We start from the raw sequence: 16,108 nt of genomic DNA on the forward strand, positions 1-16,108 counted from the left end.
TCTTCATACTCTGATGGGATACCTCAGCCTGCCAGGCAGCGTGGAGTCTGGCTGCTCTCCAGGACTGCAGTTTCAGCAAAAATATCCTTCAAAACTCAGTTTGGTTGGGACTTACCACAAGCTTTGGTTTGGAACTTTCCAGTAATGCCCAAAATAATTCGACCTGAGACACACTGGCCGACCACCACCACTGATGCTGGGGAGGACTGTCTGAAAGCAGACTGAGGCTTCCTGGGCTGACCACCCAGAAGAGTGAGTGGAGCAGAACAGAAGAAATGGATGAAAGAGGGGGTGGGCAAAGAGAGAGCGGGCACAGGAATGGGTTGGTCAGGGCGGGCAGAGCCTTAAGGAAATGCTTTAGCAAGCAGGCACGCACGTCCTCCTGATGGAAGACTACACCACCACCGACCAAGTATTCTTGCCAAAAATTAGACAGGAATTTGACCAAGCCTCTAGAGTTAGCTACCTTTTCACGGGAAACATAGAAGACAAAAGAACAAGTTAAAGGACACCACAGGGATGCAGTCACTGAAGTACAGACCACAGAAAACTCTAGAGGACACACTGGTCCTTGAAACAAATATGTTGCATTAAAATTTTTTTGTACAAAATTTAGAAAGGGAGGGAAAACCTACAGGTTAAAATGCATTGACCTTATGTGATTCCGGATTTAAACAAACTGAAAGAGAGAGAGAGAGAAGAGAAATACTTATTGTCTTAAATGGTGTTAAGCCACTAAATTTGAGTAACTTGGTTCTCAGCAATTCATACCAATCCAGAAATCCACACTGAAGAAAACGCCTGAAGGGTGAGGTGTAATGAAAAGAGGGGTCATTGTGGATTCAGACAGACTTGGGTTCGAATTTGGGATCCACCACTTGCTAAAGTTGGGACTGTGAGTTGGTCTCTCTGTGAAAAGCTGGAGCCTTTCCATTTGAAACAGAGATAAAAATGACTAAAAATGCCTGCGGTTATTGTAAGGAGTTACAGGGAGAACACACGAATAGGTGCTCGGCAGGTTGCCTTGCACGGAATACACAAAAAGTCGAAAAGGAGCTATGATCTGGATAATCGCTGTTAGCAGTGCTCCTTCGGAAACGACTCAGTCCCCACCCCATGCCACCGGCCACCCCCGGCCCCTCCAAAGTAAAGGAGGAAGAAGAAATCCCAGGAGACGCTGAATCTACATCCCCTCCTGGTAGAAGGCGGATAGAGGGCGGCCCGCCCTTTCAATGAGCTAGATCTTCCAACCAGGTTTGCATTTACATGTTTCTACCTCTTTAGGTCTCGGGCTGTACACGTTGCTGCCCATCCAGGTATGGGGAGACACACCTGGGCTGGGCCATGAACCGAGGGGATACGCAAGGTAAAAAGAGCCTGATCATACTTCTGGTGTGCTCGCAGACAGGCTTCAGAGCAGAATTCCACGTGGTAGCATCCAGATGGAATTTCAGTGTCAGAGTTTTTCCTCACCTCAGTCCAACGGCACCAAAAGGGCTGGGTTCGGAACTGGCAGCCTTTCTTTCATTCGTCATTATGTTTTACACACAAGGAAATTCTGACGCCGAAAGATGGGAGGGGATGATGAGCAGAGAGTGACACGTGTTTTTATGGCAGCTCAGTCAGCAGCACTTAAACTCACTTCTGACACTTCTCAGAATCTACAGACCTGTAAGGACGGAACTGTCACCTGCCTATCCAGGAGAGATGTCACTTTGGCAGTGTTTCAAAAGGAAGGTCGCTCGCGTCTTTTATACGCATTTTCACTACCACGTTATTCCTCTAAGCCCATGAAAAATGCTGGACTCTTGAGAGACAGATAAAAGGAGGTGTGTGGTACAGGGTTGGCTAAGAGGAAAATCGCCTTTGTTTCTGAACCTAGGAGTACAAAAATTCAGAGTCGTTTGCTAAAATCTAGAATTAGGGCAAAATGGCTGCTAGCTTTTCTCCAAGAGTTTGGGCTTGTGGATTACAGAAGGCAGTTGCATTTGATGATTTCTGAATTACTTAACGGTTAAAAACTAATGGTCCCGTTAAGACTTGGAAGATAGTCCTATTATGTAACAGTTGGCTCTCCTCGGCTAAATGGTTCCCTTCTAGTGTGCTCTGACACCAGGACTGGAGGAGGCATGAAGAGGCAGTGCAGCTCAGCTCCCACTAGAGTTCAGCTCCCACCAGAGCAGCACGGTGCCAAGGAGAAAGCGGAGAGTCACAACGGACGAAAATCCTACATCTGCCACCAACCTGCCAAGTGACCCTGTGAAAGTCACTCACTTCCTCTGATCTCGGTTTCTGGCACAGTAAGAACGACAGACAGTGCGGCGTGCTGGTTGAGGAGGGGGGCCCAGGAAGGCCCGACTGCACGGGATCTCAGTCCCTCTGCTTCCTGGCCACGTGCCTTCAGAGAACTCACCCTCCCTGGTCTCTTTTTCCTCACCTGTGTAATAGACATAATGACAGCGCCCACCCCGAGGGTTGCTTTGAGAATTAAATCAGAAAAAGCACGCAAAGGGTTCTGGGTATGGGGCTCATAACAGGCGCTCAATAAATGGGCTGTTACTGCTGCTACGGCGGTGGTTATTATTATTCGCTCCCAAACAACCACAGAAATACGAGGTGGAGGAGAGTCAGTCACTGGCAGGAAAACACTGCCTGCTTGCTGGCCACTGAGACAATGGCTCGTGTGAGGTAAACTGGGCTTCCGCCGGCCACCACTCTCTTCCCAGAGCCGAGAAGAGAGCCTGGGGCTTCGGAGGCACGCATTAAATGCATGTTAAGCGGATGAACAAGCGGATAAATGAATCAGGAAGGAATAAAAAAGCAAATGTCTTAAGAGCTGCTGCTCTATCCTGAAAAGAGGGTGTCAGAGAGCACTGGCACGGGCTCACGGCTACCAAACGCTGCCGAGAGCGCGCGCAGTAGGGCTCGCCTGGATCTGCTGGCTGCATGGGGACGGTACCCAACTGTTCGTACGAGCGCAGGGCCGGCACCTAAGGGGATGGTGCAGCTCCCACTACAGGCTCTGAGTTCACGTTTCAACCTCAAGTACTCAGGCTACGGGCTGGCTCCAGAAAGGGCTTTAGAGAACAGACTTCGCAACAGCCTAAAACAACAGAGTGAAAGACTAAGGGAGAAATAAGAAGAACTGGCTACTGGACAGCACTGAGGGGTCAGATCAACATCGTACCATCTGAATATCTGGTTTAAGATACCTCCCTTTACATCCATCATCTGCGTGGAGAACTATAAAACCAACGACCCCGACAGAGGCGAACCCCCAGACGGCTTGTCGTTGTATCAGTGTTCTCCAAATTCAGCCACTCGGTGCCCCTTTTGGAACTGTTTTATCCTTGGCACCTCCTGTACCATTATTAACTTAATCCCTGTGTTTAAATCAACTCACTGAAAAAGAAAAATTAAATGGAGTTATTTGTTAAAGAAATTTAAACCACTGTGTTAAACGAGAAACCAGTATCGCCTGCCCTAAATAATATGAGGGAACTGTAAAAATAAACACTTGGAAACAGAATAGTGTAATGAAAATGAAGCTAACCACCACTGCTTTCCTCAGCTCTAGCTCTGAGGGCCGCTCCCCCTGTTAGAAAGATGTTGGCGTGTGACAGCCAAAAAATCTGCCGGTCCCTAGCGAAGGCTTCCTCCTTCAGGCATTTTGAAAGTCTGAGAAAGAAGAGGGAATAAAAAGGAGGAAGTTTCTCATGATGTGAGTCCATGCTTTTGGGACCACATTCACGCACCACGTAAAATCACCGCAGGTTTGCGAAACAGTAGAACCTCCTTCTCGGGCTCTGATGTTCAGCCCCCTTGCGGGACTGGAGAGCTGACCTTACTTGTTTCTGAGTGCAATTAAAATACACATTTCCTCGATTCTGGGAGGCACTGCAAGACTATCTGTAATCAGGATGCAGCTTACAATCGGGTGGCTTTTATGAACCACTTTTACTGCTGCTTAGTACTGTCTTTTCCTTTTTCTCTGGGAGGCTGTTATGAGATGGATGACACATCTCAAAATGAGGGTGACTCAGAGTCAAGAAAATACGGTACACCTTCACTGGGCCAATATATATGAGCCTCCCGTTTGGACGCCAAGACAACACAATAGCCTTCCGGCCTCCCCATTGTGTTCATCTGATAAAGACATTACAATAGCAAGATATTATGATCTATAACCCTCCACTGGAACACTCACACATTCTTGGCCTTGAACGCTTGAGCAAAATGCTGCACGCTATGGAGCACAGCGAGGTCCAGGGTCATTGCTTCTACCTTGGCTTTATGCTGGAATGAGAGAAAATAAAAAGAAATGATAAATAATAGCAAGTTTAGTTCATGGTATCAAGTTACAGTAAATGTGTTATGGAACATGTCGGAATTCCCCTGTTTAATATTAGACGCCCAGAGAGAATATAAATCATCGGAATGAATGGAAGAACGGGGCGTTTTACTGCCAAGTTGAGGGAGGCTGGGAGGCTGGGACTCTGCTGAAACTCCATGCTGGGGGGTTGTGCTGTTTGACTCAGCGCACGAAACAGGGTCCTAAGGGTCCTCGGGCTCACATAGCTCCTCTCTCCATCTGCCTCCTAAAAAAACTGTAACGATAGGGCAACACCAGGACAAAGCCTGGCTCCTGCAAGAACTCTGGAGACCACATGTTAATCTCAAAAGCTGCCCTCCGGTTCTGAAATGATTCCACCAAGCCTGCATGAAAAACGAGAGACAGCTCATGTACAGAAAGTACAAACGCAGGCAAAACTTGTTCCTGACTGCTCAACACCCCCCTGGTTTAGTAACCCTGTGAACCCTATAGATGGGCAGGGCACGTATGGATGGTAATAATGATGCTGTTAATGAGGCCATTAAGGTCTTTGCTGAGCTGATGGCGGGTGGGCATTTACAGGCATCATCTCATTTCACCCTCAGGACAACTGAAGGATACGGTTGTAGTTGGCCTGTTTTACAGTGTGGCATCTTATAAGAGATTGCAGAGCTAAGAAGTGTGGACGGCAAGACTCAAGTCAGTCTGACACTGGCTGGAGCCCAAGTTCCCTCCTGGAGAGACACCAAAAGGATTGCAGTGGTCAGGATTTGAAGCCACCCTGTTCCACTGCAGGGCCTCCTAGCACACTTCTGGAAAGATCAGGGTTGCCTTGTGTTTATAGAGCCCTCCCAATTTTTGAGTCTCGCTGGACTTTGGAGTGTGAGCTGAAATGCTATCACTTCTTAGACGCCCCTCCGCTGAAGGACAGACTGCCAGGCCACCTGCCTGTTCAGGTAAGCAGATCCCCATAAAATGAACGGTGAGCTTGGGAATTCTTGTCTAGACTGCGATGTTAAAGTAAGGCTATGGAGACTAACGCGATACTCGAATATTATGAAGGGGGGATGCAAACGGCACTGCTGGGGACATCCTCCACCCGAACGGATGCAAACTGTGCCGAGAAGCTTCGTGTGTCTACGGCAGTTCACCTCTGCCGCCTAGGTCGTGGGCTCCGACCCAAGCCCCAGGCCTTGAACAATAAATAGCAGGCAGAGGCATCAGGAAAGCACACTGACTTTGGGCCAGGTAACCTTTCTGAGCCTCAGTTCCCTCATCTGTAAATGTGAATATTATCTACTCTCAGAGTTGTGAGATTAAGTATAAAGTATCTAACATCCTGCCCTGAAGAGAGAAAGTATTTCATCAGTTTAACCAGGAGGAGATAAGATGCCCGTGGTGACAAATTCTTCCCCTGAGGCCACTGTGTAGTAAACCGTGGTTCGGGTGGGCAACAGTGCAGCAAGGTGGATGCAATGATGTTGATGACAAGCAACGGTGCCCCCCGAAGACCACAGACTGGACCAGATCACTGTTGGCTCTGCTTACTAACAGAGCCCAGTTTTAGGGAAATGGCGTAGAGAGGGATTCAATGACCTCCCCAAACCCCAAGAGCTTATCAGTGGCAAAGGCAAGTTGGCCAAAGAAGATTTAAGTTCCTCAGGTAACAGCAGCAGATGCTCAAACCTGCAGATTTTGGAAGAAGGAGAAGTGTTGAACCAACACATGGGTTTTGTTAGGGAAATATTGCACCTGGAGGGTCCAGGTAAGGCAAGGCCACGCCCCTCATCCTAGAGGGAGAGAAACTGCCCCCAGGAGAAGCGGATGCACTTGAGTGATACTGTACCCCATGCAGAACGCTTGGGTCTCCAGATAGGGAGCAAACTCCCCCCCACCGCTTTCTGTCTGCATGATGGATATTTATCTGTGGCTAAAACCTCTTCTGAGTGGGAAGTCTGCTAATGGCTAACTTTTCTTCCCCAGAGAGTCTTATGACTCCTAAATGCTCAACTACCCAATCTGATGTTCAGAGTGAGCGAGGAAAGTGGCCTTTCACCCTCCTCCTGCCTGCTCCAGCCCCAGCCCCTCCCGGCACAGAGCATGACACGCACCGCCAACACAGAATCTTACAGAACTCTGAATGGATCACAAGAGGAAAGTCAACTATTTAACCTATTAAGGAAGGGTTGGTAAAGACATCATTGCTCCTCTCAGCCGAGCCCTTGATGGAAACCCCAAGGGATACGCCGGCTACGTATTAGAAAAATGGATGTTCATTCTCCCCCCATAAAACAGGGAGAGCATTCCCAGATGGTGACCCCAAAGCAATATTTCCAATGAAAATGATGGCGCAGCCAAATGGGCCAGTGCGTTCTTCTAAATGTGCAACTTACACGTGGTAAGCTGTCGTTTTGGTCCGCCCCCCCTTCACTTGAAGATAAAGCACAGGGCTGCCACTACCAATAAGAACAAAATCAGACCATACACATCCAGGGGGAACAAGGGGTCACAAGCCATCAAGTAGTTCAACAGACTAATCCACAGGCTGTGTGTTACTAGGCTCCTGGGGACAGTGATTCAAGTCCACACGCAATTACTCAGGTAATTCCCCTGCCCTTGGTATCAGGTTTCCTGTTTTTGCTACTGACCCTGAGAAATGCAGAGAAACTGTGTGTGCAACTCACTTAAGGCCAGTGAAGGAAAAACACAGCTTTGTGAATTAAGGTGTGTGTATGCGTTGATGTGTGTGTGTGTGTTGGGGGGTTTGCTCTTCTGATTGGCTGACAAACTTAACGTGACAGAAATGTTTATCGTGGGACATGCTCTAAATGAGCAGGCAGGGGCTGACGGACTGGAAACAGAAAGCATTTTTGAGGGATAAACTGCTGATTGCTGGGTGAAAGCAAGAGGCCCCATCTGCCAATGTGAGCTTGCCCGCTGAGTCTGACTAGGAACCTGGGACTGACCCCAGTTCACTTTCTTGGTACAACTCCCTTTTCTTGCTGTTGTTGTCGTTAACTTCAATTTGGAATGAATTATAGACTCACAGGAAGTGGCAAAAATAGTAGTGAGAGTGCCCACCTACTCGTCTCCCAGCATCCGCCAAAGGGGGCATCTTATCCAAGTATAGCACATTATCAACATTAGAAAATCGACACTGTCACAGTGCACTCTATTAGATCGCAGACATTACTTGTATTTCACCAGTTCCGGGACGCACTCAGTTCCTTTTACTTGGAATATCTGCGTGTATAATTCTACGACATTTGATCACGTGCACAGATTCAAGATACAGAACTATTCCGTCACCGCTAAAGAACTGCTGAGTTTTTTTTATTAAGATGTTAAATCTGCGTATGCCGCTCAAGAAGTGAAAAGTTCAGGCCTGTTTGGCCAGAGTGTGCTCTCTGGATTGGCAACAGACGCCCGTATACAAAGTCCTAGCTTAAAACGCTTTTGTAGCTTGGAATGGCCAACAAGATATGCTCCTAATTCCTTACTGTGGCTCACACAAGTGCTTCTGTATTGATCAGGATGAGCTTCAGTGAGGAACAGCCCCCAAACCTCAATGTCTTAAGACGACAGATGATTATTACTTGCTCACGCTTCATGCCCATCTCATGTTGGTGGGGTGCTGTTTATTGTCGCTGGCCAGGGGCCCCATCAGGTAGAGCCTCCACCCTCTGTAACATCACCAGCCTCTACAGTGCGGGAAAGAGAATGTGACAAGGTGCACGTGGAATGTCACAGGCTTCCACCCAGTGGTGACACGTGCCACTTGTGCTCACGTTTTGTTGGCAGAGCAAGTGTTGTGGCTGTGCTTAGCTTCGAAAAGGTGCCACCCTCCATATGCCCAGCGAGAACAGAAATGCAAACATATACACAATGAATAACAGTAACGACTAACAGTCCATGCTTTTGCCCCATCTACCTCTCTAGGCTCATTTCAGGCCACTTCCTGCTTCATACGTTCCATTAGTGATAGAAAAATTTAGAAATGACAGATGAACGTGGACAAAAAAAAGCATCTATAATCCCACCACCCCAATATTAACTGTTAGCTTTCCATAGGTCCCTCCCCTCTTCCCTTCCTCCCTATCTATCCATCTATCCAGCCAGCTGGCCAACCGTCCATCCACTTAGCTTTGGTTAACAGAAACTTCTTACTAGAACTCTGAATCTTAAAATGCTATAAAATGCCTCTCTCAACCCTTCCCCCCAAATCCTAACCCTTTTCTTTAATCACACCAGGAGACAAATTTATCATCTCAGGCAAAATAGGAATGTAAATTTATTTTAAGTTATGTATACAGGTGCTGGCACCCATCGTTTTCAAAGAGAACTGCACAGGTGGCATTCCACACACGAAGCATCAGGCAACGTCTAAGTAGTTGAGAAGCCCACCTGCTCCCAACACCCCAGGCTCAGCCAGAAAGACACAGTAATGAAGCAACCCACACATTCTACTTCCATTTCCCTGGAAGTTGGGGGATGCTCAGTGGCAGCACAGTCCACCGACACTCTCAACAGACCAAGTCTTCTTGGTTTGTTCTTTATTAAGTTCAGAAAACCTGGCTTAGTGATTCAGGAGTCTGCAAATGCAGAATCAAAGGGGTTCTTGCTGTTGTTATGTAACAGTGATCTCTCATACTGTTTTACGACTATAAATTAGCCAAGTATGACTCAGATATGATACTGCCTGAAACCAAAGGAACCATATAGGGGCTGTGTGGTATTTAAAGGGAGAAGTGGGAAGATGTTATCATCCACAGGAGATGGCAGAGTTGGGCTGACCCAGAGCCACAGACCAGCATGACCACAGTGCTGACAGTGTGACTTCAGGGGAGCTGTGTGCCTGCTGTGGGCCTTGGCACCCAGGCCAAAATGTGCATTTGCCTCGCATGATTAGGGTAAAGATTAGGTATGATGTATATAAGATATGGGGCACATAAATAATAATAATTATTTGTAAGGCCACTGCTAAAGTGTGATGTCCATTGTTTGTTTTTCAATCATAAAGCATATTAGCAATTGCAGTCTCCCTTCTTAATTTCACAAATTTACCTTAAGTAGCTCAAAGTATGAACAGCAGCTCTGTGATGGAGGATGGATGACACATGACCCCAGAGCAGGAGGAAGGAGGCTCACTGCATCCCCCAGAGGCTAGGGTACCCCAGTTTCCAAACTCAGTAAGTGTTCTGAACCTGAAAGGTGTTCAGGCCATGGTGAAGGCCATGGACTCAAGTTGGACCTCCTGGGTCTAAAGCCCACTTCTAGCACTTACCAACTGGGAAAGTTACTTCTTGTGCAATCAGTTTTCTCTTCTGTAAAATGGAAATAAGAGCACCTGCTTTATCAGGAAATGAGGTGATATATGTAAACTCCTGAGAAGAGCACCTGACACCTGAGAAGTATTCTACAACTGTTGCCAAGGACCAAATAGTATTACTCTGATTGTTTCTGTTGTTGTCTTTAGCATTGCTGTCAACATCATCACAACCATCATCACCACAATCTTCTTCACCATCGTCCCCATCATCCCCATCATCATCATCATCATCATCACCATCTGCACTGAACTGCTTCACTCTTCACTGAGAGAGGTGAACGGGGCCCAGCTGGCCAATGGCAGCAACCTGAGAACCCTGGCCATAGGAGCCCTCGCCCCACAGTACCCTCTTTCCTTACAGTGACCCTTTGCGGGCAGTTATTATCACCCGCCCGTTTCGCGGATGGAGAAGATGAAGTTCATAGAGTGACAGCGTATCTTCATGCAGGTAACAACTGTCAGAACCCCAGTTCACACCAAGCCATGATTTTAATCCCTACTGCATGCTCCACAACGCTCACGTGGCCCAGCTGTCCTCATGCCCCTCAGAGGCCTTCACACCAAGGCCAACCCCAGGGGAGACCACCAGATCTGTAACAGCTTCGTACAGAGGCAGCATGCTGTCCTGCTCCTGGTCCACAATAAGAGAGACAGTATTTACAAGAGTGAACTATTCACTCATTCATTCACTAACTCTGCCTCTAAAGGTAAACATATATTCCAAAGATCCCATTTCCTTTACTTCTTTTCTTTTATTCCCATTCATTGCAACACCACGTAAGAGGAAATCTCTCACACCCATAATCCGCTTACCATCAATGGAAGAACAAAAAAGGTAACATCTCATGGTAACAGGCCTTTGGAAAGCTGTATATAAATAATTTCAAGGGCTTCCCTGGTGACGCAGTGGTTGAGAGTCCGCCTGCCGATGCAGGGGACATGGGTTCGTGCCCCGGTCCGGGAGGATCCCACATGCCGCGGAGCAGCTGTGCCCGTGAGCCATGGCTGCTGAGCCTGCGCGTCCGGAGCCTGTGCTCCGCAACGGGAGAGGCCACAACAGTGAGAGGCCCGCGTACCACAAAAAACAAAAAACAAAAAAAAAATAATTTCAAGCGACCAAGCATACTTAAAAAACAGATTATTCCTTAAAAACTATTATTAATTGTAAACTGACTATGAATTAGCTAGAGGATATCAATGACTTTTCTCCACTATCCCGTAATGAACCAAAAGTAGCTGGTCTGGGAACCAAGCTGTTGTGTGTGATGGGACCTCACAGTGAACTCAGGTGGGCACACTTCAAAATGCTCTCATCTAGTACAGGAGTCTTGTTTCCTCCACTCAACTGGACCAAAGCATCCCCACTGCACGCTTTCTACTCAATCCTAGCCTAGCAGCAGGTAAGATCAGCTCTTCCTCCTGTTATGATACAAGGGCCACCCGTGAGCTGGTCAAAAAGAAGAGCACACGGTAACAACTGTTGGAGATGGAAGGATAGAGAAACCCAGATGAATGAATGGGAGCAGGGAGCCCCGCCTCCAACACACCCAGAGGAAATATTCTCTTTCAGCAGATGGGGACTCACCCTGTGGAGCCACAGGGGTGAGACGGACCATGTACCGTGAAGGTGCCAATCCATGTGAATTTGATGGGTGTGTGCCTACCCTCTCTTACACTTAGAGAAGAGCTCGTTTCAGGGTTTCCCTGAAAAAAAGCTTTCACGTACATATATTTATTGATAACCAGAGCCAAAAAAATAATGAGCATCTATGACATGCTTGGCATTTATTTTTCATTAAAGAGTCATAGGAAAAAATCTTTTGAAGTATCTATCATTTCCCCCATTTCAAAGACTAGAAAACAGAGGCTGGTATGGTTTAAGTGGCACAGCCTAGTCAGACACAGATCCAGGTTACCAACCGGTTGGGATGGTTCCAGTGCTCGTGTCTTCACTGGAGTACCACACCGCGTGGTAGCCCCATCCTCATATTCTTCAACAGATGACACTGAGAAGCTATGAAGAAATCAACGCCCTCTATATATCCTTGTTTGTGTCTATTTTACATCATATTTATTTCATACACTTCAAATTTACAAGAGAAGCCTAGTGCTGAAAGAGAAAATGTAACCAAGGCAATAATCTACATTCAGAGCTTATTGCTAATGGCATCCTGCAAATTCTAATCCAATGGGCCCTAACTGCATTATGCTGATGCCTCTCACCCTTCCACTTTACATACACTTGGTCCTGACTTTATGCTCCGAAACCTTAAATAGGAGTTGTCACATTTACAACAGCAGGAGACACTGGTGCTGAGCATGTTATTGACATGACAGTATTCACTGAACTACAATACAGACCTTAACTACACTGGTTTCATAATTCCCCAACATCCTATGCGGGACTTCACAACGCCAATTTCTCCAGTATCTTTTAAGTGATGTTAATGGTGGCCATGGGTGGTGGCCTTTTCGCTGGGAAATGCAGGAGTAGATAGAGACTTGAATCTCCTTTCAGCTCTTGTACCTCTCAGGAGAATAACCCAAACCAGCAACGTGAGTGAGTCTGATGGGGAGTGTGCCCAACCTTGGAACAAGCCCAAAGATTAAAAGGACGTACTGATAAATGCTCTTTCTGAAAAAGCATTTCTCCCCAAGGAGAAGGCAGAGTTTAAGAGTCTCTTTTACAGCTCCACACACCTGTACCAATCTGTATACCACTGTGCCTTTAACAAGGAAAATGCTCTTAGGGAAGAGTGCAATTTCGAAATAGGGAACCAAACCAAAAATGATCCTTAGCAAACCCCTGGATTTTTTCTTACAGCCTTGAAGGAGAGGGGCTGATTTTGTCATTCCTGACTTTCAGATCAACCATCAGGCAGCAACCTTCACTCCTGAGCCCTCACAAGTGCCCTTCAACTCTGCCTTCCCCACTAAACTCGTAAACAGTCCTAATAAGAAAATCATGACAACGCTTTCTTCATTATATACAGGTCAGAATTTCTGCCTTGGGTTGCTGGAACTCAATTTGCAAAATAACTGTATCAATATCTACAGGTAACTGTGAGGCTGATTCAAGGAGAAATTGCACCGGATAACAGCTCATTTAATTTGGTGTACGAGTTAACGCACCACGTAAAGCAAAACTATTAAAAATGCTTAGACGGTAATAGGCAATATTTTGCACTCTGGATAAAAAAATGCTTATCTTGCCAGAAGCTAACGAGAGTGAAAATATTCGAAAACCTTCCAACTTCCCTCTATGCGATGTATTCACTTTGCAGCGTAAAAACAGTTTAAGGAAGGACAGCAAATGGCATGGGAGTTTGGCAGTCAACGTGATCGGGCGTTTATGCCTTGCTATTGAAGAAAGAGCCTTTTTTTCATAGTGAATTTTTCATTCTAATGTAAGTGATGATTTACATTAACTATAGGTAAGGCATGGTTACATTTTCCTGAAGGATTGCAGGCAAGTAAAGACTAGTACAGTAAGTCGAAGCGTAAAAGCTTTCTCTGTCATAATATTTATTATAATGGCATATAAAATAGCTGAAGTAAATAATAGATGACTAAAGGTAAATTCATATGATAAAGAATCCTTCAGTAGACACCATTACTTTTGACTGTTCTAGTTTTATATACAGTTGAAGACTCTTAATAAACAGGCCCTATATCTTATGTAAGTATTGGAAACATCAACGATGTGCTTTAAAGGCAACAGACTGGACATCAGCTAATTTACTGTCTAATGAGATCCTCAACAGGAACAGTCCATATATTTTGAATATTTAATAGGTGGGTTCCTTAATGAAACTTGTTAAGGAAAGGGCACTGGAAGCCCCTTCTTTGGGGAAGTTGTTGATAAAAGAAAAATCAGTGTCCCCCACCCCCCAAGATTCAGAACGGTGTATCGTTTAAAACATAGAGATGTGGGACCTGTTGATTATCTGGTGACAGGTCAATGGTGGTTAGTTAAATTGACTAGAGAGAGACAAACAAGATTTGTCTGCTCTGGTTGAAAGGCTTCTGAATTCCACGTGAAGGACCTGTGAAGTCTGAAAGATGCTCAAATGGAGAGAGACGATCTTCATTACGACCCTTAGGATGGAGAGGAACATACACTAACAGGCCAGTGTCTGCCTCAGGGGTTCTCATCCAGGGACATGCCACCCCCAGGGAACATCCGGCAAGGTCTGGAGACATTTCTGGTAGTCGCAATTTGTTGGGGGGTGGGGGGGCTACTGGGATCTAGTGGGTAGAGGCCAGGGATGCTGCTAAACATCCTACAACTGCCCCCAGATAGTAACGGTGCCGAGGTTGCATGTGTGAGTTTAGTGAGAGGAACCGTGATTCACCCTAAGTGGGCTCCAGCGACTTAAATTTATCCTTATTTATAAAATTAAAACTGGCTCACTAACGAAAGTATAAATAATACAGAAGTGGATAATGTATCAAGTGAAAATATCTCCGGAATTCCACTGCCCCAAGATAAACAGAGTGACAGTGATGCAAATCCTTCCAGAGTACATTTTCTACACATATAAAAACACTGGGCCATAATACATTTCTATAAACATAGTATCGTACTTCATGGGTTATTATATCATCGGGGTTTTCCCAGTTAACACATAACTGAATACATCTAAATAGACTCCACCCATATTCTTTCCAACCCGTAGGTTTAGCCCATTGTAGGGCTGTTCAAGAATTTATTAAAAACCGATCCCCTTTAGATTCCTCAGCCTTCCACACCCTTCACTAGCTTTGTGAACTTTTTACTTAAATTCCCGATGCCTGACCTTCCTTATCTGTAAAAATAGAAATAATAGAAGAACCTCCTCCTGGGGATTACTGTGAGAATTCAATGAGATAATAACCATGGAAAGCACCTTAAATAGATATGCTCTAAGTGTTAACTACTGCTGTTGCCGTAATTAATATTATTTTACGTAGTTTCTAGGTTTTTGTTACTAAAAGCAATGCTGCAATACCTATGTTTCGCAATAAATGATTTTTTTTTTTTTCTAGAGGATAAGTTCCTGGAAGTAGAATTGCTAGGTCAAGAGATTTTAAACATTTTAAACTTTGATAGATTTTTACCGGGTGTCCTCCTAAAAGGTTATATCAATTTCTATTCCCAAGAACACTGCAGGAGACTATGAAAGAAAACCAAAACAACCAATAATTCACATTGACAGTTAAAGTAAATTAAAATGCACAGTCTCATATCTCTTTCTCTGATTCCTGGTAACAAAGTGAGAGGCACAGAGTAGGTTTTCAAGACAGGCTTTAATTTAGAAAATGAATGAATGAATATATAACACACCACCAAACGGGACAAATTTGTAAGTAGAAATAAAAGCATGTTAGTGATGTTGGCAACAATGATTTCCCATAAGCCATTTAGAAAGTCAGGCTTTCCTCCTGGTGCATCAGAATGGCTGGCTGAGGGTCTGCCTCTCAGAAATTGGCCGCACCGCATGATGACAGATGTGAGCCTGGTATGCAGAGCATGCAGTAAACATGTAATAGTATCATCACGCTTGGGGACTGACCACGACAGTTATTTTTAATTTATGGATGAATTGAAAGAGAGAAATCTTCCAGAGGTTCTGCAGAAGCCAAGCAGGATATTCAACAGATAAACTAGAAAAGATTAAGAGTATATGTGCTTCCAAGAGAAATGAGGTTTCCTGCTTAAGTGGCATCCGCCTAAGAAGCCTCTAATAAGTTCCAACGAAAACACCCAGAAAGGAAGGAAAGCTGAGAACTCAACATAATACACACACATACACACACACACAAGGCACAATCAAGTTATCCCCAAATGTTGTGCATCTTTTACGTTAGCTACAAGACCAAATAAATTACTCGTAAAAAGTAACTGAAGACAGAATTGAAACAACAATAACAAAGGTTTTTTTTGGGGCGGGGGGACAGGGATTTCATCGAGCCATTGAATCATGTATGGCCTGGTTTTGCTGGTTAAAATGATAGAGACAGTAAACAGTTTTATACTAAGTAAGAGAAAATTTAGATATGTACGTGAAAATTTCCAGAAGAAAGAAAAATATCAGAAGAGAGGGAGGGAAAAGAAAAGGGGAGGAAGGGGAGAGAGGGGACTAGGAGGAGAGGGGAGGGGAGGGGGAAGGAGAAGAATAAAGTAAGTTAGTTAGTTTAGCTTCCAAACCAGCAGCAGTAGGATTAAAAAAAAAAAAAAAAAAAAATGCATGGGGTATACTGGATATAAAGAAACTGGATAAATGCAAAACTAATATCCAAAAAATAATTAAAATTTAATAATAAAGGAAAACACTTGGACACTTGGTAGAGAGGAAACACAAAACGAAATTCAGAAATCAGTACAGGTATATACATAATCACAAGAAATAAAAATGGACTTAAATTCACACGCTAAAGGCAGAAACCAACTAGAATTTAAGAAT

General features: G+C 45.1%; 1 protein-coding gene across 2 annotated transcripts in view; it reads right to left on the minus strand.

Moving 5' to 3' along the window:
* The window catches only part of WWOX (WW domain containing oxidoreductase), a 984,723-nt gene that overhangs the window by 725,684 nt on the left and 242,931 nt on the right, over window positions 1–16,108 (minus strand). For both annotated transcript variants that reach the window (XM_082607915.1, XM_082607914.1), the window contains exon 6: window positions 4,208–4,296. In XM_082607915.1, coding sequence (XP_082464041.1) covers window positions 4,208–4,296 — 89 coding nt within the window. The remainder of the gene's footprint in view (window positions 1–4,207; window positions 4,297–16,108) is intronic.

This window comes from Mesoplodon mirus, assembly GCF_964341445.2.
Source record: "Mesoplodon mirus genome assembly, chromosome: 19".
NCBI classification, from domain to species: Eukaryota; Metazoa; Chordata; class Mammalia; order Artiodactyla; family Ziphiidae; genus Mesoplodon; species Mesoplodon mirus.